The following is a 24,744-nucleotide window of genomic DNA, read 5'->3' as shown; positions in this document are numbered from 1 at the left end:
GAAAGGCCCGCCCATTTGCCTGGAGGGCCCCATCCCTTAGTCAAAGCTCTTTCCACCTAGTTCATTCTTTGGGGATGCTGACGAGGAGACGCAAGCAGCCAGCTAAGGTTGTTCTCTTATGAAGAAGCTTGTCTAAGAAACAACCTCCTCTCTTACCCCGTCCTGGGTGCAGGACCCCAAGAATGGGAAGGGACTCAGGGCATCATCCAGACTGACCCCCCCCCCCCCAAATCCACAACATCAATAATAATAAATATCGCCACTTGCTCTGGATGGCGGTACTGGAGAAAAATCTTGCCTGGTTCACCATCTTCTTTCCCATGGTGTCCAGCTACATACATACATACATACATACATACGTACATACATAATCGGCCTAGAATCATAGAATCCTAGAGTTGGAAGTGACCCCAAGGGCCATCCAGTCCAACCCCCTGCCAAGCAGGAAACACCATCAAAGCATTCCTGACAGATGGCTGTCAAGCCTCCGCTTCAAGACCTCCAAAGAAGGAGACTCCACCACACTCCTTGGCAGCAAATTCCACTGTCCAACAGCTCTTACTGTCAGGAAGTTCTTCCTAATGTTTAGGTGGAATCGTATTTCTTTTCTTTTTTTAAAGAGAATTTATTGGTTTTCCAAAACAAAGAATCACATATCACAAACACAAACACAAACCCAACATTCAAACCATAACAATACAAATACAAATACACCAACAATTCTTTTTCTTGTTTACATAAAAAAAAACTTTTCTTGGTTGAATCATTGTACAATGACTTCCCCCGCTATCTCTCCTTCAGTTCCAATTCCATATCTACTTTAATAACTTGTCATCTCTGAAAAAATCATTTAACAAACCGAACTTAACATATTTCTTAAACTCTTGTTTTTAATACATAATAATAATCTATTCCACAATAGCTTAGATTGAATCTAATCCCATTTTAACTTCATAACAGTTAATAAATCAACTTCATAACACCACATATTGCTTTTTGTTTCAAATCAAATCAAACATCTTCTTACTCTCAGACTGCTGCTAGTCAAAGAAAAAATTACGGATATCTCTTCTCTAGTTCCAAAACTTAAAATCTTAAACACACCGACTTCAAGGTACCTATAAGCCATCCCAAATTTATCCTTGATACAATTCACCCTATCCCTTTTCTATCCATTTTCTTCCAACCCATAACAATACCATTTCCCAGGAAGTCCTCTTTTCTTAAAAGTCCACAGTTCCAGACATAATCTACTACAGTCCTTGCAGGGAGCATCAGGGTACGCAAATCTTCTCCTTCCAGCATCTCCAGTTCAAAATTCCATTCCTCTTCTAATTGTGAATAAAAAAGTCTTTTCCCCATCATTTTTGGGCCTTCACCCCAGAAATTGGATATAAATGGTTTTCTCATCCTGGATCTTTCATCTTCTCGGAGTTGCAAATGCATCCTGTTTTGTTCTTCAAAAATTCCCCTCAGCTCCCCACCAAGGTTTCCTTCCATTCCAAGAATATTCTGAACAGTCTTTTCTGTGGGAAATATTTTTTCTGCCATATCCTGGTTCAGCAAAAACAGTTTCTGGTTTGCCAATTCTAACTTCAGAAAAATAATCCTTTGTTCATGCGTCAGTCCAGTGTCCAAAACCAACTTAAAAACGAAACCTAACATGGTAGAGATGGGCATAGAGTGTCAAGTTTCAATGTTTATCCCTCTTTATCACTGCACATTTCCGTTTCACACAAAGATCTCCACAGCCATTTTCGCAGCCATTTTCCCCAAAGTCAGGAGTAAAAGATTACAGTTCATCCATTTTAAAAGAGAAATATCCACCACCTACTTACTCCCCCGAAAGGGATTTAGTCAGTCTCACTTGTCAAAAAATCCATACATTGTATCCATCACTGTAACAGCAGTCACTTTTCAAGCAGTTACTTCTTTATTTCCACCAAAGGGAGAAAAACGGGCTCCCCCTCCGATATCTCCCGGAGCGCCAAATGTCAAAGGTAGATCCCATTATTCAGATACTCACGGCCACCGGGTTTTGTTCTTTTATTCCTTCTGCAGGTAGAACGATGTCGCTCACCGCGAGCGGCGGCCGCCGCTTCGCCGAGCCGGTTGGGGCATGTCTCCTATAGCCCGGCTCCGTTGTCCCTTCACCCCCACTCCCCCTTTACAGGGGGAACGAGGGAAGGGTTCGGAGCCATATCGGGCCCGCCGGAGAGCCCAAGCCGCGGGACGCTCGACCCGCGGCTCAACGGAGCCCCGCTTTGCGGTAGCGGGGCTCCAACCCCCAGCCGGCCTGGGTCGCTTCGCTGCCGAAGCGACCCACGACCGCGCACGATGGCGTCCTCGCTGGAAGTCGGAATCGTCTTTCTTGTAGTTTGAATCCATTGCCCCGTGTCCGCTTCTCTGGAGCAGCAGAAAACAACCTATTGAGCCTGTCGCTCAATATCCAAAAAAACAAAGTGCTGCACCAACAAGCACCAAACAACTCCTCTGCAGTGCCACAAATCCAACTTAATGGTGTAACGTTAGGAAATGTCAATCATTTTTCCTACCTGTGCAGTTATTTTTCCACAAGGGCCAACATTGATGCCGAAATCCAGCATCGCCAGAGCTCTGTGAGTGTGGCTTTCTCCCAATTGAAGCACAGACCATTTGAGAACCAGGACATTCATAGGGAAACCAAAATGCTTGTTTACAAAGCTATTGTACTACCAACTTTACTGTACGCTGGTGAAACATGGACCACTTATAAACGCCATCTCCAAGTCCTGGAAAGATTCCATCAATGGTGTCCTCAAAAATTTTTTACACATCACTTGGGAAGGCAGGCGAACTAATGGCAGTGTACTAGAAGAAGCAAAGATTACCAGTGTTGAAGCAATGATTCTTCAACATCAATTTCATTGGACTGGTCATGTTGTTTGGATGTCTGATTATCATCTTCCAAAGCAACGACTCTATTTCTACCTTAAGAATGGAAAGCGAAATAATGGTGGACAACAAAAGAGGTTTAAAAACTCTCTCAAGGCAAATCTATAAAAATGTAGTATAAACACCAACAACTGGGAAACACTGGCCTGAGAGCACTCCGATTGGAGAATAAAGGGTAAAGGGACCCCTGACCATTAGGTCCAGTCGCAGACGATTCTGCGGTTGTGGTGCTCATCTCGCTTTACTGGCTGAGGGAGCCGGCGTACAGCTTCTGGGTCATGTGGCCAGCATGACTAAGCCACATCTGGCAAACCAGAGCAGTTAACGGAAATGCCGTTTACCTTCCCACCGGAGTGGTACCTATTTATCTACTTGCACTTTTGATGTGCTTTCGAACTGCTAGGTGGGCAGGAGCTGGGACCGAGCAACGGGAGCTCACCCCATCATGGGGATTCGAACCGCCGACCTTCTGATCAGCAAGCCCTAGGCTCTGTGATTTAACCCACAGCGCCACCCGTGTCCCTTCTACCTTCTACCAAAGGTGTCATTGACTTTGAAGATGCACAAACTCGCAACAAAAGGGAGAAATGAGCTAAGAGGAAGGCACATTTTGCAAACCCTCATCATGATCAACTCCCACCTGGAAACCTATGTCCCCACTGTGGAAGGATGTTTGGATCCAAAATTGGCCTCCACAGTCACTTACGGACACACTGTTAAGACCATATTCAGGAAGACAATCTGACTATGCCAAAGTAGAAAGAAAAGACATACATAATTTTATCTGTATGCCACCTTTCTGTAGTTAAAACCATGCTCAAGGCAGGTTACAACATGAAAAAGAACCACACATTTAAAAACCTAGCAAAATTAGTCATAAACAATCAATATAACGCAAGAATGGACTGGATGGACCCCCTTCGGCCTAATCTAGCAGGGCTCCTTTTCCTCAGTTTTGCTCCCCAGCATGCCTGCAGTGGGGCAAGTAATCTTGGCTCATCTGGCCAGCATTGAGGGAAGAAAAATCTCCTGGCTTGGCAAGTGTGCATCTCAAGAAGCAGAGCTGGTAGATCTGCCCACGGCCATGAAGGATTCTATCCTGCTCCCCGGTGCCCATCCAAGCTCTACATCATGGGTAGGCAAACTAAGGCCCGGGGGCCGGATGCAGCTCAATCGCCTTCTAAATCCGGCCCGCATGTTTTTACATGAGTAGAATGTGTGCTTTTATTTAAAATGCATCTCTGGGTTATTTGTGGGGCATAGGAATTCATTCTTTTTTTGCTGGTCTACGACCGTAATAAAGATGATGATGATGATGATTATTATTATTATTATTATTATTATTTTCCAAAATATAGTCCGGCCCCCTCACAAGGTCTGAGGGACAGTGGACCGGCCCCCTGCTGAAAAAGTTTGCTGACCCCTGCTCTACAGTATATGGCCAGCAATCCCACCTCATCAGCAGTTTGGCTTGTGGGGTTGGGAAGAATTAGTGCTGAGGCTGGGCTCTGAATCACAGCTGGGCTAGTCTACAGCAGTAATCCAATTTAGCTTTGCAAGGAAAGAACCCATCATTCACCGAGAACAGAGAGTGGGTGACAATCCAGCCGCATTCAGGCAATTGGAAATTGGAGCCGACTGGCGCTGTCAACCCAGAGTGATGAGGGGCTATAAAATCTGCTCCTGGCACCATCTGACTTTTATTGATTTCCTGGTTATCTCAAATGTCAGGAGGGTGCTTTGTGTGTGTGTTCCCCCCCCCCCCTTTCTTTCAATGTTGTCATTAACCAGTTCTTTAAAAGCAAAGTGCATTAAACCGACTTTAATCCTTTCTTTAACATGTTCGGTAGATAAAGGGAACACTGAATGTAAAATACCTGGATCCGCAGCAAGGTGTCTTGCACACAATGCTGCTGTGGTTCAGTCTGAGGTTTCTGGGCCAGGAGTGCAGTGTGCTTTGAACAGCACACTCAAAGGGGCACAGGGGCAGAATCTGCAGACTTTTGCAGGGCTGCTGGATCTCTGGAGACTTGGGGTCTGAGAGCCCAGGGGTTGGCAACTGAGCCTAAGAATATAAGAACAGCCTGCTGGATCAGGCCAGTGGTCCATCTATTGGTGCATCCTGTTCTCACAGTCAGTGGCGGAGTTTCATGCTCTGACACTGGGGGGGGGGGAGCAGGCAGGGCGGGGCTGGCGTGCGTCCTGGGGCATGGTGCGCCACCTGCGAGGGCGTGGTGGCCAGCGGGGGGGGGGGCAACCACAATGGCACCCCACCAGGATCGCACTGCCGGGGGCGATGCGCTCCCCCCACTCTCCTCTTCCTCCACCAGTGCTTGAAGTGTCCACCCAGATGACTCCATGGGAAACTTGCAAGCAGGATTTGAACACAAGAATCTTCTCCCTTCCTGTGGTTTTCAGCAACTGGGATTCAGAGGCATGGCTGTCTCGGGCAGTGGAGGCAGGGCAGAGCCAGCTTGGCTAGGAGCAGGGCTTTTTTTCCACCCAGAGCTCATTTCTGGCACATCTCAGGTGTTTTAAGAGAACAAGGGTTCATGGTGCGTTCCAGCACCTCTTTTTATAGAAGAATAGCACTGGCTAGGAGCCTCTCCTCCACAGTCTTCTCTTATCCTGTTGTAGAGCCTTTTATTTATTTATCTTGATTATGTTCGTACAACCAAGAGACCACAGGGCAGTTTACAATGCCCATCTAAGCTTGGTGCTCCTGTGTCAGCAAGTTCCATAGTTGAACTGTGCGCTGGGTGAAGAAGGACTTTCTTTTATCTTTCATCTGTTCTGAACCTTCCAACAGGCCCCTTCGGATGCCCCCGTGTTCTGGTGCCGCTTTTTCACATTACCAGACGCTTGCAAATTTTCAGAATCGCATAGCTCAAAAAAAAAAAGTTTTTAAAGGCCCTTTTGTGGAGGGGTGGGGAGAGAGAGGAGGCATCCGTTCACAAACCTCCCCACACCCCACAAAAACCATGCATTTTCCAAAAAGGTAAAGGTACCCCTGACCATTAGGTCCAGTCATGTCTGACTCTGGGGTTGCGACGCTCATCTCACTTTACTGGCCGAGGGAGCCGGCTTACAGCTTCTGGGTCATGTGGCCAGCATGACTAAGCCACTTCTGGTAAACCAGAGCAGCACATGGAAACGCCATTTACCTTCCCGCCAGAGCGGTACCTATTTATCTACTTGCGCTTTGATGTGCTTTTAAACTGCTAGGTGGGCAGGAGCTGGGACTGAGCAACAGGAGCTCACCCTGTCGTGGGGATTCGAACCACCAACGTTCTGATCGTGGGGATTTGAGCCGCTGACCTTCTGATCGACAAGCCCAAGCCAAAACTGACATGCAAAATGGGGCCAGACTTGTGGCGCTCTCTTGCCCTGAAAACAGGAGCATCTCCCGTGTGAGAGACAGACTGAAAAGTAGAGCTCTGGGTGCCTAATGAGGCTGTTGACTTCTGGGCTGCCTTGCAGAGACATTTGCCTCTCTGGAAATGCACGTTTCCCCTCTTTTGTTTCCTTTGCTCCTTAGTCGCTTAAACACAACGGAATCAACAGAGCACTTTAATTACAGGAAGACAAACTGCCCCCTTTTTCTCAGGCGGCAGCTGTACAAAGCTCAAGCGAGTCGCGGCAGAGCCTGTTGCTGTTCAAACAAGTTGTGTTGTTGTTGTTCAGTCGTTCAGTCGTGTCCGACTCTTCGTGACCCCATGGACCAGAGCTCGCCAGGCACTCCTATCCTTTACTGCCTCTCGCAGTTTGGCCAAACTCATGTTAGTAGCTTTGAGAACACTGTCCAACCATCTCATCCTCTGTCGTCCCCTTCTCCTTGTGCCCTCCATCTTTCCCAACATCAGGGTCTTTTCCAGGGAGTCTTCTCTTCTCATGAGGTGGCCAAAGTACTGGAGCCTCAACTTCAGGATCTGTCCTTCTAGTGAGAACTCAGGGCCGATTTCCTTGAGAATGGATAAGTTTGATCTTCTTGCAGTCCATGGGACTCTCAAGAGTCTCCTCCAGCACCATAATTCAAAAGCATCAATTCTTCGGCGATCAGCATGAAGTTGTAGATATGGGTAAATAAAACGACATATCCCAAAGACACCGCAGTCTCCGCTGACCTTCATGCCAAACAAACCTGACCTGGCTAAACTCCCAGAACCCCTAAACTCTCCCTGAGATAGGAGTGGCATGTGACAATAATGAATAAGATCTTGAAAATCCAGTGCCTGGTTGTAGCCAAGAGAGATGTTCTTGCTCCTACGGCGCCTCCTGTCATGTCTTGCATCCACACTTCAGTGTTTTTCGCCTTTTTCCTCTGCAGGGAGTCGCGGAGGCTGAACTGGAGAAGGACATCAGCAGAACCTTGAAGTTCATGATCCGGTCGATCCGGAAGGAGGTTGGTCTCTCCTGCATGTGGGGTGTTGGGGCAGGAGAGGGTGTGCTGGGATGTCGGAGGCACTGCTATTCACGTCTGGGCTCAGGTTGTCCCTCCTGTTCAATTTGATACTGTTTGTACTTTGTGTGTGCGCAGGAGAGCAAGGGAAGGCCGAATGTGTTGCAGAAGCCCTTGTGGGCGTGGAGGGGTTTAGTTTATTTTTTATTTTATTTTTATAATTTTTATTGGATTCTCTGTTTTACAATTTTAAATACTCATTTAAACATCCTTACAATATCAGTGACTTCCCTTCTTCTCTTTCTATAGTTCATTTTGCATACCATAAATCCCTGCATATTTAACATAAACGTACAGCATTCAGTATTCCATTATTACATCCATCAAAACCTATTTACATTGTTGAATTTATCTTAATACTGCCAGTGTTTTCAGCTGGAGTTCTTGTTGCCAAATACACTGTAATGAAACCAAATAAGAACTCTGGCCAAAAGTTTTAACCAAAAGACATACGTTTACTCGTAAGTAATTCCAAATGTAATATCAATTCTGTAAAGAATTACAGTCTTAAACATAAAATAGTTTCATATGGAAATTTTCTTTGAAGTCTTCTAGATACAGATGTCAAGGCTTCTCAAATACGTGTCAGATGCAAGCCAGGGAGACCAGGACAGGGCCCCGTTTTGGCATGGATGCCTTCTTCGGCTGGCAATATCAAATAATATTAAATAGCACAGAGTCCATCACGTTTCAGAATTTAACATTTTACAAAATCATTACTCTGTGCTATTTAATATTATTATTCAGACTTGGCCCCTCTACATGACTGCAGAAGCTGAATTGCATCGTGCAGATTTGGCCAAACTTGTATCATTTTTAAAATTTTATTTATTTTTATTGAATTCTATTAATACGAAATGAGAAAAAGAAAAAGTATGTTCTGCCAAAACAAAAGCAAACAAGAACACACTTTTATTTACACAAACATAAATCCTTCCCCCCATTCCCCTCCAACCACCACACCCCTCAACTTCCCTCCACCACAGCGCAACTTCCTTATTTTTAAATTCTATATGATCCTTACACTCTTTAGATTTTGAATTTTTATCTCTTGATAACATTCCTGGATAATGTTGTACTTTCCGCTTTAGTCCTTTAATCTAAACATATCATTGTATCATTTTTATTTGGGCTGAAATATCCGGCCTTATGTGGCTTAAAAGCTGGGCTACGTTTGCTCAGATTCATTTGTTTTTTACTGTCTCTTGAGAATGCTGAGCTAAGTAGCCCATCAGTTCTGACTAGCACAGGGGTAGGCAACCTAAGGCCCGTGGGCCAGATGCGGCCCAATCGCCATCTAAATCCGGCCCGCGGACGGTCTGGGAATCAGCGTGCTTTTACATGAGTAGAATGTGGCTTTTTATTTAAAATGCATCTCTGGGTCATTTGTGGGGCCTGCCTGGTGTTTTTGCATGAGTAGAATGTGCCTTTTTATTTACAATGCATCTCTGGGTTATTTGTGGGGCCTGCTTGGTGTTTTTGCATGAGTAGAATGTGTGCTTTTTATTTAAAATGCATCTCTGGGTTATTTGTGGGGCCTGCCTGGTGTTTTTGCATGAGTAGAATGTGTGCTTTTATTTAAAATGCATCTCTGGGTTATTTGTGGGGCCTGCCTGGTGTTTTTGCATGAGTAGAATGTGTCCTTTTATTTAAAATGCATCTCTGGGTTATTTGTGGGGCCTGCTTGGTGTTTTTGCATGAGTAGAATGTGTGCTTTTATTTAAAATGCATCTCTGGGTTATTTGTGGGGCCTGCTTGGTGTTTTTGCATGAGTAGAATGTGTGCTTTTATTTAAAATGCATCTCTGGGTTATTTGTGGGGCCTGCCTGGTGTATTTACATGAGTAGAATGTGTCCTTTTATTTAAAATGCATCTCTGGGTTATTTGTGGGGCCTGCCTGGTGTATTTACATGAGTAGAATGTGTCCTTTTATTTAAAATGCATCTCTGGGTTATTTGTGGGGCCTGCCTGCTGTATTTACATGAGTAGAATGTGTCCTTTTATTTAAAATGCATCTCTGGGTTATTTGTGGGGCCTGCCTGGTGTTTTTACATGAGTAGAATGTGTCCTTTTATTTAAAATGCACCTCTGGGTTATTTGTGGGGCATAGGAATTTGTTAAAAAAAAAAATTCAAAATATAGTCCGGCCCCCCACAAGGTCTGAGGGACGGTGGACCGGCCCCCTGCTGAAAAAGTTTGCTGACCCCTGTTCTAGTAGATCCCTCCCCCCCCAGCCCCTCTCCTCTCCACCTCACCTCTTTGCCTCCCCCCCCCCCCCGGTCCAGCCTACTGGCCTGGCTTCTGATCCCCACGCCATTCATTCAAAACGCTTTCCTTGCAGGACAAGATAAACGGCCCTTCGATCGATGTCAGCAAATGCCGGGAGCGAGGTGAGAGAATGCAGCAGCCGTGCGGGCGGTACGGCAGTTCCCATGTGATATGGGGTGCATGCATTTGGGCGTGGTGTGGAAAGGGGGAGAAGGAAAATCCTTTTGCTCCCTCCCTCCCTCATCATCATCATCATAAAACCCCACTGGGGCACCCAGGGTGCTGTGCAGTGGGAGATTCAGGACAGACAAAATAAGAAACTTGCCAAGTGCCTATGGCACCCAAAGGTTGACCCCTTAATGGCTGTTGCAGCTGGCTCCTCTTGCACGTTTATTATTGTTGTTGTTGTTGTTGTTGTTAGGACGTTCAGTGGTTGCTTGTGAGTAACGCGCCAGGACTCCGAACTTCTAAAAACTAAGTTCTTTATTGTGAAAGCTATGTACAGTGCAGCAAAACATCAAACGTCCATCTCAATCTTCCGCAGAGTCCCGGAATGAAGTCTTCCGGTTCTTTGTCCAGCAAAACAGCCGCGGGATTCTAAACCCCCGCCTCCCTCTCCCACGTCCTTCCTGCATCCGACCTCGGAGCGTGGGAACTTGACCCCGCTCCCCACTCTCCCTACGGTGCTGAGGCTCTCTGACCCCTTCCAAGCCCCTGCACCGCCTTCCCGGCTCCACCTCCCCTTCCCCGCCTGAGGAATGATTGCTTCCGGCTGAGGAGGGGGAGGAGGACCTTGTGAACAGCGGACGTGGATCCCTGTATGCTAAATGCTCCTGCGACCCCGGCAGTCGCGAGGAGGGGCCTTTTCCTGACAATTACAGTGGTGCCTGCTAGACGAAAATAATTCGTTCTACGAGGTTTTTCGTAGAGCGAATTTTTCGTCTAGCGAAGCGGCAATGGAGCGCGGAGGTTTTCACGCCAAAAAAAATAATAATTCCCGTCTTGCAAGGCAGCCTCATAGACTTTTTGGTCTTGCGGGGCAGCCTTCCGCTAGACGAATGCCTTCGTTTTTCGTCTTGCGAGGCATTCGTCTAGCGGGGCACCACTGTATTATTAGAATTTATTGAACCACGGGTCTCAGGGTGGTTCACAGAATAAAATCAAGATATAAAAACCACAAAATACCTAATAAAAATAAAAACAACTCAACTGCCCGCCCCACCCTCACAAAAAACACATTTTAAAAGGGCACAGGCCAAGGTTTGGGAACATCTGGCTGCCAGATAGTTTCTGGTCCCAGTTCAAAGTGTTGGTTTTGACCTATAAAGGGTAAAGACTGCAAAAACTCAAGGACTGCCTCTCCCCATATGAACTGACCCGGACCCTTAGATCATTCTCTGAGGCCCTCCTTCGTGAGAGGTCTGGAGGGTGGCAGCACGAGAACGGGCCTTTTCCCCCCTTGTGGGATGCTCTCCCCAGGGAAGCTCACCTGGCAGCTTCATTATGCACCTTTAGGCACTGGGCAAAAACTTTCCTCTGTAACCAGGCCTTTGATTGACATCCAGCGCCCTTTTAAATGTGTTGTGGGAGGAGGAATTATCGGTTGGATTTTGTTCTTACAGCGGTACCTCGGTTCTCAAACTTAATCCGTTCTGGAAGTCCGTTCCAAAACCAAAGCGTTCCAAAACCAAGGCGGGCTTTCCCATAGAAAGTAATGCCAAATGGATTAATCCGTTCCAGCCTTTTAAGAGCAACCCCTAAAACAGCCATTTAACTTGAATTTTACTATCTAATGGGACCATTGATCCATAAAATGAAAGCAATAAACATTGTACACCCGTCGCACAATCAATCAATCAGTAGCTGAACTGCGTTCCACACAGTCGCAAAAATAAAAAAGCCGCAAAAACGTAAAATAAATAGCAGAAACAGACAGACCTCAGTGTAACACTCAAAACGGAAGAGTGGCACTCAAAATGGAGTACGTTCAGCTTCCAAAAAAAGATTGCAGACCGAAACACTTACTTCTGGATTTGCGGTGTTTGGGTTCCAAGTTGTTTTGAGTACCAAGGCATTTGAGAACCAGAGTACCACTGTACTGGCTTTTAGGGTATGTCCCCTAACAGGTTGGGCAGTAAATAACATTAAATAACAGTAGCGGCACGCCCAATCTGTTAAGTTGTGGGTGGACACAGCAGACGACACAGTGATTTCCAAACAGCTCTTGTTTATTCCCAGGCTGGAACAGAAGTGAGCTGAAGGGCTCAGTAACCTGCTTATATAGAACTCAGCTACAAAGCAACTGTAACAACTTTCTGTGGTTAACCAATCCCTGAACGTCACTTTACAATCCCTCTTTTGCATATGCGGACCTGAGTGAAAACTGCAGCAGGATGAACTATATACACACACCCCTAGTGGCCTAGGGTGAGAACTTCAATACATAACACAATCTAAGCAAATTAGGCAGTGATCGCAGCTGCCCAACTGGACCCCATTCCGTTCTTCCTCAACAACAGTGCATAGGGGCACTTTCAGCTTGCAAGTTCCCAGCTTAATTTTCCTGCTCAACAAGTACGAGTGTTCAGTTAATTTAAACTCCTGGTGGGAGAGTCCATTCCAGTCCTGTCAGCGTGGACTGGAAATTCAGCCCTTGGCAGTGTTGACCGTGTCTCCTTTGTCTGTTTTGGTGATCCCAGAGCGCAGCCTGCTTTGCGCTGACACAATGCCTTAGATCTCAAATCACACATTTGCAGAGTGTGATTTGAGAATTATTCAGGGGAGAGAAAACAGTTTGCATGTCGCGCCGCGCTTGATGGTTTGCAGACAGATGCAAACAAAGTGTAGGAACCGAGAGAGATTCTTTGTGCAAAGATATTTGCTGTGCAGAAACTTTGGGTGCTTCTAGATGGTCTGCTTGTTACTGTATTCTTTGCTCCATAAGACGCACTTTTTTCCTCCTAAAAAGTAAGGGGAAATATCCGTGCGTCTTATGGAACGAATGGTGGTCCCTGGAGCTGAATTGCCCAGGGGCCAAAAGAGGATCATGCTTTTCATTTTACAAAGAGAAAAGGGGGTGTTGAAAGGACCCCGCTCAGCAGCTAATCAGCAAGAGATCGGGAGAGAGATAAGAGTCCCCGGCTCCCTTTCAGCCCTGCTCCCTTGCCCAGGCCTCCATTGTTGAATGTGCTGCAGAGGGAGGTTGTTTTCCCCAGCGACATGTGACTGGCTGATTAGATTATCTGTCTGGAAACTGTAGAAAAGGCTCCTTTTCCTTTAGAAGCTGCAGAAATGTGAGTTGAACCCCATAAAAATGGGGCTTTTCCTCTTTGCTTTTCCCCCTTTGCAAAAGGAGCTTTGCTTTTCCCCCTTTGCAAAAAAGCTGCAAAACTTTTAGCTGATCCTGAATAAACCAGGGCTTTCCCCTTTGCAAGAAAAAGCTGCAAAACTTTTAGCTGATCCTCAAAAGAACAGGGCTTTTAGAGGAGGAAAACCAGGAAAAAAAAATCCCTTGTTTCCTCCTCTAAAAACGAGGTGCGCCCTATTGTCCGGTGCGCCCTATGGAGCAAAAAATACGGTAAGTATTCAGCCTGATTTGTTAGCAGGGGAGGTTTTAATGAGCATGCATTCCGATTTGTTTGTGGGGAGGTTATATGCCATTGCCATAAGCAAATCTTATCCCACACTTCCCAGGGTGTTTCTCCATTACTGCAAAGCCCAGTCTCTAGGGAAAGTGGGTTTCTTGTGCAAGACCCTCCGGTCAATTCTAATCATGCAGCCTGTTTATATGTGATTGAATCAGAAAAGGGCAACCGAAACCATAAGAGGGTGGAGCAACTCTCCTCTGAAGGAACGTTGTAGCATTTGGGATTTTTTCAGTTTAGAGAAAAGGCGAGTAAGATAGAAATTTAGAAAATGATGCATGGCATGGATAGAACTTGGGAACATCTGATGAACCTGAATGTCAGGAGATTTAGGACAGGGTTTTTTTGTTTTTTTTAAGGACTTCTTCACGCAGCACATAGTTAAATTATGGAACTCAATCCCACAGAAGGCAGAGATGGCAATGAACCAAGATGATGATGATGATGATGATGATGATGATGATGATGATGATGATGATAATTTATTTATACCCCGTCCATCTGGCTGGGTTTCCCCAGTTGCTTTGGGCGGCTCCCAACAGAACATTAAAAACAGAATAAAACTTCAAACATTAAAAACTTCCCTAAACAGGGCTGCCTTCTGATGTCTTCTAAAATTCAGATAGTCCTTTATCTCCTTGACATCTGATGGGAGAGCGTTCCACAGGGCGGGAGACACCACCAAGAAGGCCCTCTGCCTGGTTCCCTGTGAGCTCACTTCTCGCAGTGAGGGAAGCGCCAGAAGGCCCTTGGAGCTGGACCTCAGTGTCCAGGCTGGATGATGGGGTGGAGATGCTCCTTCAGGTCTGCTGGGCAGAGGCCGTTTAGAGCTTTAAAAGAGGATGAGATGAATTCATAGAGGAGAGGGCCGTCAATGGCTGCCAGCCGTGATGGCTATGCTGCGCCTCCACAGTTGGAGGCAGCAGTGCTTCCAAATACCAGTTGCCAGAAAGCACAGGAGGGGAAAGGGCTCTTGGCTTTGAATCCTGCTTGCTGGTTTCCCAGAAGAAGCATCTGGGTGGCCACTGTGAGAGCAGGATACTGGACACTCTGGGCCATTGGCCTGGTCCAGCAAGCTCCACTTCTTCGTCGTCATTCAGTCGTGTCCGACTCTTTGTGACCCCATGGACCACAGCACGCCAGGCACCCCTATCCTCCACTGCCTCCCGCAGTTTGGCCAAACTCATGTTAGTAGCTTCGAGAACACTGTCCAACCATCTCATCCTCTGTCGTCCCCTTCTCCTTGTGCCCTCCATCTTCCCCAACATCAGCGTCTTTTCCAGGGAGTCTTCTCTTCTCATGAGGTGGCCAAAGTACTGGAGCCTCAACTTCAGGATCTGTCCTTCCAGTGAGCACTCAGGGCCGATTTCTTTAAGGATGGATAAGGTTGATCTTTTTGCAGTTCATGGATCACTGCCTTGTCGTGGCGAAGGGGGCTTGAATAACTCAGGGAAGCTATGAGCTATGCCATGCAGGGCCACCCAAGATGGACAGGTTATAGCGGAGAGTTTAGACTAAATGTGATCCACCTGGAGAAGGAACTGGCAAGCCACTCCAGTATCCCTGCCAAGAAAACTCCATGGACAAAGACAACAGGCATATAAAAGCTCCACTTACGTTCTTATAAATCCCACCCACAAAATAGGGACTGTCTGGAAATGCCATTTTTTGCTCAGGCCCCGCCATTTGCAATTAATTACGGCCACGAAAGCATTACTTTCATTCCGATCTTCCTTCATTTGCACTGCAGGAGGACTGCTGAAAGGACTTTCCGAAGACGCACCCTCAAGTTCTCTCCTGCCAGAGCCTGTGCTGCAGTACTTTGTCCAACGGTTTCAAAAATCTGGATTTAGGTGAGTGGCAGGGAGGGGATGAAGCAGGAGTGACTGTGGCTCTCATTTGTGTAGGAAGAGATTTAGACCAGGGGTCCCCAAACTAAGGCCTGGGGGCCAGATGCAGCCCAATCGCCTTCTAAATCTGGCCTGTGAAGGGTCTGGGAATCAGCGTGTTTTTACATGAGTAGAAGGTGTCCTTTTACAGTGGTACCCCAGGTTACGCACACACACACCCCGTGTTGCGGACGTTCGAGTTGCGAAGGCCCACAACCCGGAAGTGTTTCTGGAGCACGTACAGCCCCCCGCACTTCGCGCATGTGCAGAAGCACTCAAATTGCGCTTCTGGGTTTTTTTGTTTTCTTTTCGTGCGTTCGTGATACCCACGCCTGCATTACGTACCGCGACCCAGAACGGATCGCATATGTAACCCAGGGTACCACTGTATTTAAAATGCATCTCTGGGTTATTTGTGGGGCCTGCCTGGTGATTTTACATGAGTAGAATGTGTGCTTTTATTTAAAATGCATCTCTGGGTTATTTGTGGGGCATAGGAATACGTTCATATTTTTTTTCAAAATATAGTCTGGCCCCCCACAAGGTCTGAGGGACAGTGGACTGGCCCTCTGCTGAAAAAGTTTGCGGATCCCTGGGTTAGACAGTAGGAGAGCATATATTGTTTATTTATTATTCTTCCTTGCTCATCCTGCTTTATGAGATCAACAGAGTACCATCCTCTGCATCTTAAATTTGGAAGCTAAGACAAGGTTGACTTAACAATAATCCAAGATGCTTTAAGACAGACTGCGTTTTCCTGGTATTACCTATTTTCTCCCCCTTAAAAATAGCAATCATACTCCCACTGTTTTGTGAAGAAATAAAGGTAGTGTTTACTTACATAATCCGGGTCTTGAAGTAGTAGTACCTTAATTGTTGAACGGCTTGGCTCCTGAACAAATCGGCTCCCGAATGCCTCAAACCCAGAAGTGAGTGTTTGCAAACATCTTCTGGAAGCCGAATATCCAATGCAGCTTCCGCAACTTCAAATTGAGTGCAGGAAGCTCCTGCAGCCAATCGGAAGCCGCGCCTTGGTTTTCGAACAGTTCCGGGAGTTGGGCAGACTCCCGGAACGGATTAAGTTCGACAACCAAATTACCACTGTATGTTCGAAAATAGTGTCTGAGCTGCAGAGAGAGTTAGTTCTGTGAGCAGCAGAGCTCAGACATGCATGTGGGGTCAGCTCGGAAGCATGGTGGAGAAAGAAGAGGCTGACCAGGCAGGAAGAAAGTATGTAAGTGTTACAGCTTCCTGCCAAGGCAGGCAAAGGAAGCCATCTCACAAGGTTCTCTCTAGCAAATTTAGAATAAAGCTCTGTGACCCTCAGCCCCTTCATGTGCCTGTCTGGCACAATGTGAATTGTTGGTTTGACCAGGGGCATCTTAGAATCATAGAGTTGGAAGAGACCCCAAGGGCCACCCAGTCCAACCCCCTGCCAAGCAGGAAACACCATCAAAGCATTCCTGACAGATGGCTGTCAAGCCTCCGCTTAAAGACCTCCAAAGAAGGAGACTCCACCACACTCCTTGGCAGCAAATCCCACTGTCCTACAGCTCTTACTATCTTACCCATAGGCACTAGGGGTACAGGGCACCTGGGCTCCAGGGTCTCAGGGGCGCCAGGCTGTGAGTCCAAGACCCGAGAGTTGAGTCTGGGGAAGAGCCCACCCATTGGTCGGAGCATTGCGGCGGGCTTTTCTGCTGCTGGCAGCTCTGCACCGCGAGTTTGGGGGCGACCGAGCCAGCGAGACGCTGAGGCGGCTGGCCGGCTCCGCCCTCCTGCACGCCTGGGACTGGGCAACCTGGGAGGGGGCGCAGGCGCCGCATATGCTTAAGACAGCCCTGGGTTTGACGGCAATATCTTCTCACAATTAGGTCTGGAGAGCACTTTGCCTTGGCACGGCACGCTCCCCCATTCTTCTACGCAAGGACTGCAGTGCAGCTTGTACTTGGGAGTGCAGGCATTGCATGTGATGGGGGCTCTGTGGGGCTCGAGGACTTCTGATTCTTTTGCGGTGGTTCCCGCACTGCAGGGGGTTGAACCAGATGATCCTTGGGGCCCCTCCCAACTCTACGATTCTGTGACTGGCCTCTAACGAGCCTCCTGCTCTTCTCCCCTTCTGCCTCTTTCAGAGGACCGCTGAACTGGTACCGAAACATGCAGGCGAACGTGCTCTGGGCATCCCGTGCAAGGAGCTGGAAGGTAAGGGGTGGAGAGGAGGTGACTCCCTTGATTTTCCCACCCTCTTGCCCTGGAACAAAGCTCCAAAACGTCACAGTAAACCTCTGGCTGGTCAAATGCCATAGATTTTCATCGAAAGGTTAATCTCCAGCACAGATTTCGCCAACCTGGTGCCCTTCAGCAGCTGAAGGGCACCAGTTTGGCACAAGTCTTGAGCGAGCAAGTTGCCATGGGCGGCCTTTCATTCAGGAGAGGGAAACGCACATGAAAAACAAGGAGGGGTTTGCTCTCCTAAGTCATTTTCACAGCTAAAATCAAAAGCCTTTTGTTCTGTCTCTTAGATTTGTTGGTCAAAACCCCTCTTGTGTGTTTACTATTTGAGGATAATACTTCATGCATCTGACAGAGCAGGCCATTCCTGCCCACAAAACCTTATTCCCCCAAAAAACCTATTAGTCTTTTAAGGCGCCACACAACGAACCCAGAAAGCACAACCACTATTCTGCAGTTTCCACCGTATAACCCAAAATATTCAGGGGTGGTGGGTGGTTTGCTCTTCTACTGCTACTGCCTGGGAGACTTTGCATCTCCCAAGAGACACTGTTCCTTGCCTGTGGGATTTGGCCGCTGCACACAAGCCAACACTCCCCTGCCCATCTCCGCAACACGTAAAATCATGCCTGGCTAATCACTGCTGGAAAACTGACCTCCATTCCCCTTTGTGGGGCTTTTGGTTTTAACTGGAAAAGCCTCAAAACCAGTTTAGCACTAGGAGTGGTGTCCAGCTACGCTTCCTTCTGCGTTCTCCTGCTTCTCCAGTGCTTTAGCAGAGTTTGTTCAAACTTCTTACTTCCTACTTCTTCTTGCGCAACGGTGTGTGTACCTTTCGTGCCAGCAATTAAACTCCCACAACGTCTGGGTTGTTTCAAAGCAAGTACGCTTTATTACAAGCATATAAATTACAGAGCTTTGCCCGGAGATTGAGAAGACATCTCCGGTTCCTCCAAAAACGAAAGGAAGACTGACCAGAAAAATAAATGGTGCGTCACATAAATCACAAAGACATCGCATACAGCAGATACCCGGATGTATGACACATCTTCCTCCCTGTGGGAGGAGCGAACTGTTGAGCTTCTTTAACTCCGAAAGCTCCAAACCTCACACCCTTGCATCTTTGAATCTACAGATCAGAGTTCCTGCTTTGATGGTCACCGCTGGGGGGGACAGAGTCCTGCACCCAAAATTGAGCAGACGCATGGAAGAATGGGTGAGTGACGAGTGCTGTCAACCTCTGCAACAGGTGGGTGATGTTTGCCCGCAGAGGCACCGAAGCTGCAGGTTGCCAGAGCCAAGCCGTCCTTCTCAAACATCCTTTCTGTTTCGTGGCCTCCCGGGTCGGATTCCTGTAATGCTCTTTACGTGGTGCTGCCCACAAAAGACAAAAGTCAGCTGCCAATGTTACTCGAAACTGAGCCCAAATGAAGCCAAAGGCATTGAACCACACAATGCCCCTTTCCTCTTGCCATCTGTAGCGGCTTCCAGTTCGTTTGATCTTCTGTAGCCCTAAAAGTCCTCAGCCAATGTAACTCAGCAGTATTCTGCTCCCATAGGACTCCATGTCTCCACGCTGATAGAGGCATTGGGGGGGGGGGTGCCTTACGCTTCAATTGGCAGAACTGGCACTGTTTACAGGGGCCCCATAATCCCCGTCCCCCATTTGTAAGAAATCAATCTTTTAGTATGGCAGCACCTGCACTTTGGAACTCCCTGCCTATTGATGTCAGGCCGGCGCCTTCACTCTGCTCTTCAGCACCTGCTAAAAACATATTCGTTCAAGCAAGCCTGTCCGGACGCTTAGAAAGATGATGGGAGTTTTAATCTGTTTTCAGTCCGTTGTTATTTTAGCTTTCTGAAAGTCTTACATAGTTGTTCGTTTCTCTTAGTGATGATTTTATTCCTTTATCTTCTTTTTTTTGTAAATCGCTTTGAGGTTTTTGTTACAATCGAGCAGCGTATAAATTTTTTGAAATTAAATAAGAAAGTAAGTTGCGGGGAGAGGTGCTATTTGACTGGCAAGCGAGCAATGAGGCAGCCTGGGGGGGGGGGCTGTCACTGCCCCCTTTCAGGGCAGCTGCATCAGGGTCAAAACCGTGGCCCTTCTCCCTCGTTTAGCTTCCCTGGAGCCATTTCCGTGTTCTTCCTCAGCTTCTTAACCATGTTCTGAGCTGCACTGCCCTCCCAGCTTCCAATTCCCGCTGTCGACCCCTCTCTGCTCGTGATCTCTCGCCACGCAGAAGCCTCAGCTTCTTAACCGTGTTCTGAGCTGCACTGCCCTCCCAGCTTCCAATTCCCGCTGTCGACCCCTCTCTGCTCGTGATCTCTCGCCACGCAGAAGCCTCAGCTTCTTAACCGTGTTCTGAGCTGCACTGCCCTCCCAGCTTCCAATTCCCGCTGTCGACCCCTCTCTGCTCGTGATCTCTCGCCACGCAGAAGCCATCCCATGGCTGGCCTGGGCTGTAACCCTAGTCTTGTCTTTTCAGATTCCACAGCTGAGCCGTGGGCACATTGAAGAGTGCGGACACTTCACACAGATGGAGAGGTAAACATGGAGCCCGCTTCCCCTGCATCGGTTTCCAGCAACTGGCATTCAGAAGCATTGCTGCCTCACAACGATGGAAGCGGAACGTAACCACTGTGTCTGGCAACCATTGGTAGCCTTTTCTTCCTCCGTGAAGTTGCCCAGTCCTCTTTCAAAGCCATCCAAGTCAGTGGCCCTCGCCACCACTGTTTGACTCTGTGCTGCGTGAAGAAGGACTTCGTTTTCTCAGTCCCAAATCTTCCAACTTTCAGCTTCGTTGGCTGCCCACGACCTCTGGTGTTAGGAGGGAGGGGAGACAATCTTCTCCTCTATCCACTTTCTGTTGCGGAGTTATGGAGGCGCTGTGCCTCTCGGGTTCCATTTGGCTCCTTCCCATCAGGGAGAAACCAAAATTGACAGCTGCACATCCCTATTCTTCCCAATAGAGTGATGTGTGCCTGCAGACCTCTAGGCCACTGCAGTGAAGGTGCACTCTAAACCAACCCCTCACCAAAGTATCCTTTGCACCAAGTTCTTCCATGTCTGTGTGTGTGTGTGCACGCACGCACGTGCGCAAAGAGGTGTTTTATTTCTTCCATGAACACCCACCCTGCCTCACCCCCTTCCTGCCCCCATTGTTCATCTGCGTCTCGTAAACCTCCATCTCATCCTAATGTCACAGCAGCTGTAAAAAAATAACCCAGCTTCCAGCAACGCTCTCTAGAAGACCGTTAAATGAGCCGCTGGGTGGAATTGCCTTTCGGCAGAGACGTCCCCCACTGACGGGACGATAAATTCCGTCGCAGGATGAATAAATCGGGGTGGGAAGGGGGGGGGGGACACACACAGCTCAGCTCTGAGTAAGGGTCAGAGTCGTCTTTCTTTCTTGCCTGCTCCCAACCCCCGCATCAAACTTTACAAGGAGGTATAACATCTTGCCAATTTAAGCAACGTGGTGGAATATTCCCCTGGATTTATGGGGTAGGAATTAGAGTGATGGGGGGGGGGGGTTGAACACAGTGGTAAAGGGCACATGCTGTCTAATCTGCAGGCGGATGCAGCACCTGGGCAGAAAGACCGCTGTGTGCGTGTGCAGAGGAGAGAGTATTTCTTCATGCAGCACACCGTTAAACTGTGGAACTCCCTCCCACAAGAAGCAACCTAGATGGCTTTTAAAGGACTGTGCAAAGAGGAGAGGGCTATCGATGGCTGTGCTCCACCTCCAACACTGGAGGCAGCAATGCTTCTCAATGCCAGCTGCTGGAAACCGGAGAAGCAGAGGCGGCTCGTGTGCTCGGATCCTGCTTGCGAGTTTCCCAGGAGAGGCATCCGGGTGGCCACAGGAGGCTGGATGAGATGGACCCCTCAGTTGCCCTTCTCTGCAGCCTCCAGCATATGCCAAGCCAGGATGTGTGCCGGAAGTGTGACAATGCCCCTTTGCTTGCCTGGGTTGAAGATGGCAAAATGTGTCTGTGTGTGTGTGTACAGTCGTACCTTGGTTCTCGAACGCCTTGTGACTCGAACGTTTTGGCTCCCAAACGCCACAAACCTGGAAGTAGTTGTTCCGGTTTGCAAACTTTTTTGGGAAGTTGTTCCGGTTTGCAAACTTTTTTGGTTTTTGAATGTTTTCAAAAGCCAAACGGACTTACGGAACAGATTCCGTTCAAGAACCAAGATACGACTGTATAAACCTCTGGAATGTACCCTGCTGTTCAGATATATGAATCGCATCCATTGCTCCTCTCACTTTGCCCCTGGCAAGTGACTCACAAAAGGGTTGCCCATGAAGGCAGGCAGCCCTCTGTCGGAAAAGGGTTTCCCCACCCTGGTGCGAAGAGTTAGCCTTGCTGGCTAGTCTTAGCCATTCCCTCGAATGCCCAGAGCTGGATTGTGGTGCAAGGCTTTTATCCCTGCCTAATGCCTCTCCCAGTTCACCAGTGCAAGACCTGGAGGGATGCAAAGGGATGAATCCGCTCTGAGAGTTGCAGGCTGGACGTTCACAAAGGCTGGAGCCATTTGCAGGCACCTGGTTGAAACATTCTCTACAAAACTTTGAGTCTACCCACAAAGCCCCTGCCCCCTGAACCAAGGGCCCAGTAACTTACCTTAAGATAAAGCAGGGGCAGAGTCTCCGAGCCCCACAGGCTCATCTGCGCCCCCATCCCTGCTGGAGAAGGGACTGGAACTTCCAGGATCTCTGGCAGGCAACCAGAGAGGATGCAGAATGGGCCCTTTTTGCTCCTGTCGCACAGTGAGCTAAGCCAGTGACTTGGCGTGTCATTCAGACTGGGACTCATAGTTGAGCTTCCACACCAATGGTGAGATACAGCTCATAAGGAGAGAGGCTTGTCAGGAGGTCCTACACACGAGTAGGAGTCCGGCAGAGACACATGCCCGACCGGCATGTTCTCTCCCTCCTGGTCATTCGTTCGGGAGATTCAAAATCTTTTTCCAGCCCAAACATCACAGCAACTGATACCTCAGAGGCATCAGCACACTTCAGGATCAGCAGAGTATAGGCAGCTTAGTGTACAGACTCAGTAGTGCAGCTTTTTGGCTAAACTACATTTATTTAGTGTATCTGAAGGAGCGTCTCCACCCCCATCGATCTACCCTGACACTGAGGCCCGGTGCCGAGGGCCTTCTGGTGGTTCCCTCATTACGAGAAGCCAAGCTACATGGAACCAGACAGAGGGCTTTCTCGGTAGTGGCACCCGCCCTGTGGAATACCCTCCCACCAGATGTCAAAGAGAACAACCGCCACCAGACTTTTAGAAGACATCTTAAGGCAGCCCTGTTTAGGGAAGCTTTTAATGTATGATTAATTATTGTATTTTGATATTGTGTTGGAAGCCACCCAGAATGGCTGGGGAGGCCCATCCAGATGGGCGGGGTATAAATAATAAATTATTATTATCATTTATTTATTAACATATATACACTCAGAGCATCGTAACTTAGCTCCTTCAGCATCAGACAGCAAGGACAAAGGACCAAAGTCCTACATCACGGAAACACAGTAATATAAACATCCTGTCTCCGTCACCTCACTTCCCACAATGTGGAATGAAAACATAGATGTGATTAAAAACAATCCCATGAGTGCAACACAGGAAATGAATCCTAACAAAGCTAACCAAAAATTCTGCTTCCCATGGCATGGTAAACCACACGTTGACTTAGCTCTGTAAGGCACAAGGCTAAGGAATGTGGTAGAGGAGCAAAAACCGGGTTTTTGTGCTCTGCAGGGTAGACTAGGAAAATAGAATTAGCAGGGGCAATTTAGTTCAACCCCCTGCAATACAAGAATCACAGCTAAAGAATCCCTGACAGATGGACATCCAACTGCTCTGTAAAAACCTCCAGTTGAAGGATTCCACCAACTTCCAAGGGAGTCCCTTTCACCGCCAAACAGCTCTTGCCACCAGAAAGTTCTTCCTAAGGTTTAGCGGGAATCTCCTTTCTTATCATTTGAACCCGTCGGTTTGGGTCCTACCCTACATATCAGGAGAGAGCAAGCTTGCTCCATCTTCCAATTGACAGCCCTTCAGATATTTGAAGACGGCTCTCGTGTCTCCTCTCTCCGCCTTCTCTTCTCCGTGTTTGTGCGATCCCTGTAAAGCCACAGTTTACTGTGTCGTGCCAACCCGGCCGCTGTCACTGTGGTTTGCAAAAGGTCAGCTGCAGTGTGCTCATGGCGAAAGTGAGATGCAGTCCAGCTCCGTTGCAGCTCCTGTTCCCAGGGAGCGTGCCAGATCAGCTCCCGTCCCCCTTGTGCATTGCCTGCATGTCCTTTCCCCAGTCACGCTCCACCACGCATGAATAGGAGCATGGGAAAGCTGTGCCGCGTGAAAATAAATTGCAGAATGTGGCTTGGCAGCAGTTTAGTTTCTGTGGGCACAGGGTCGAGGTCTTTCGTACCTGTCTTGCCAATAACGCATTTTCCACGCAGGCCTGCGACTCTGAACAAGATCCTCATCGAGTGGCTGGAGGGCGTTCACAAGGATGTGCCGCTGCAGTCGATGGCCAAGCTCTAAGCAGGACCCGGGCAACAAACCTAGATCAAGCACTCACGGTTGGCTTTGGGGAGAAGGCAGAAGAAGCCATTGCGGATTGGCTCTGAAGGGCCTTGGGTGCTTTCAGAAACAAAATGGATCTTCACATTGGTGGTGTGGGGAAAATGTGTTACAGTGCTACCTTGGTTTTCAAACGTCTCTGTTGACCAACGTTTTGGTTTTCGAACACCGTAAACCCAGAAGTAAATGCTTCGGTTTTCGAACACTTTTCAGGATTCAGACATGCCACGTGGCTTCCGTATTGAGTTTTCCGTTTTCGAACGTTTCGGAACTCGAACGGTCTTCCAGAACGGATTACGTTCGGAAACCAAGGTACCGCTGTATAATGTAAGTAATTCGTTCTTAACAACAGGAAATGGACTAACAATCATGTTTTAATAGCGCAAAGCCCCAAACACCAAAAATCAATTTCCAGCGGCTTTTTTCGCCGCTGGGCTCCCTGGGCAGAGCCGGGCGGGCCAGCGAGGAGGGGCATCACGCCAGGCACAAGCGTGATGCCCCTCCTTGCTGGCCCGGGCGGAGGCATGGCTCCGTGCGCATGCGTCATGATGTCATGCGCATGGAGCGACCCCCCCGCCCCTGGGGGTGCCGCTTGGCTTGCCGCCCCCGGCAGCCAAGCGTCTCGCTACACCCCTGCTCATATTGATTCTGCTGAAAGTTAATAAGTGAGAGAATAATTATATTTTTAAGAAAACTGTCCAAGATAATTCACCTG

The 24,744-nt window shown here is 48.1% G+C and overlaps 1 protein-coding gene across 1 annotated transcript in view; it reads left to right on the top strand.

The window, feature by feature from the left end:
* Nucleotides 1–24,195, top strand: part of EPHX2 (epoxide hydrolase 2) — a 90,074-nt gene extending 65,879 nt beyond the window's left edge. The window contains exons 13-19 of the mRNA XM_033145208.1: nucleotides 7,262–7,336; nucleotides 9,735–9,783; nucleotides 15,056–15,158; nucleotides 17,327–17,396; nucleotides 18,562–18,642; nucleotides 19,916–19,974; nucleotides 23,906–24,195. Of these exons, the coding sequence (XP_033001099.1) occupies nucleotides 7,262–7,336; nucleotides 9,735–9,783; nucleotides 15,056–15,158; nucleotides 17,327–17,396; nucleotides 18,562–18,642; nucleotides 19,916–19,974; nucleotides 23,906–23,990 (522 nt within the window). The 3' untranslated portion in view covers nucleotides 23,991–24,195. The remainder of the gene's footprint in view (nucleotides 1–7,261; nucleotides 7,337–9,734; nucleotides 9,784–15,055; nucleotides 15,159–17,326; nucleotides 17,397–18,561; nucleotides 18,643–19,915; nucleotides 19,975–23,905) is intronic.
* Nucleotides 24,196–24,744: the final 549 nt, after the last annotated feature.

Source organism: Lacerta agilis, chromosome 3 (assembly GCF_009819535.1).
Source record: "Lacerta agilis isolate rLacAgi1 chromosome 3, rLacAgi1.pri, whole genome shotgun sequence".
In the NCBI taxonomy this organism is placed as follows: domain Eukaryota; kingdom Metazoa; phylum Chordata; class Lepidosauria; order Squamata; family Lacertidae; genus Lacerta; species Lacerta agilis.
Note: the sequence above shows the minus strand (reverse complement) of the source record. Positions and strands in the feature narration are given on the sequence as shown.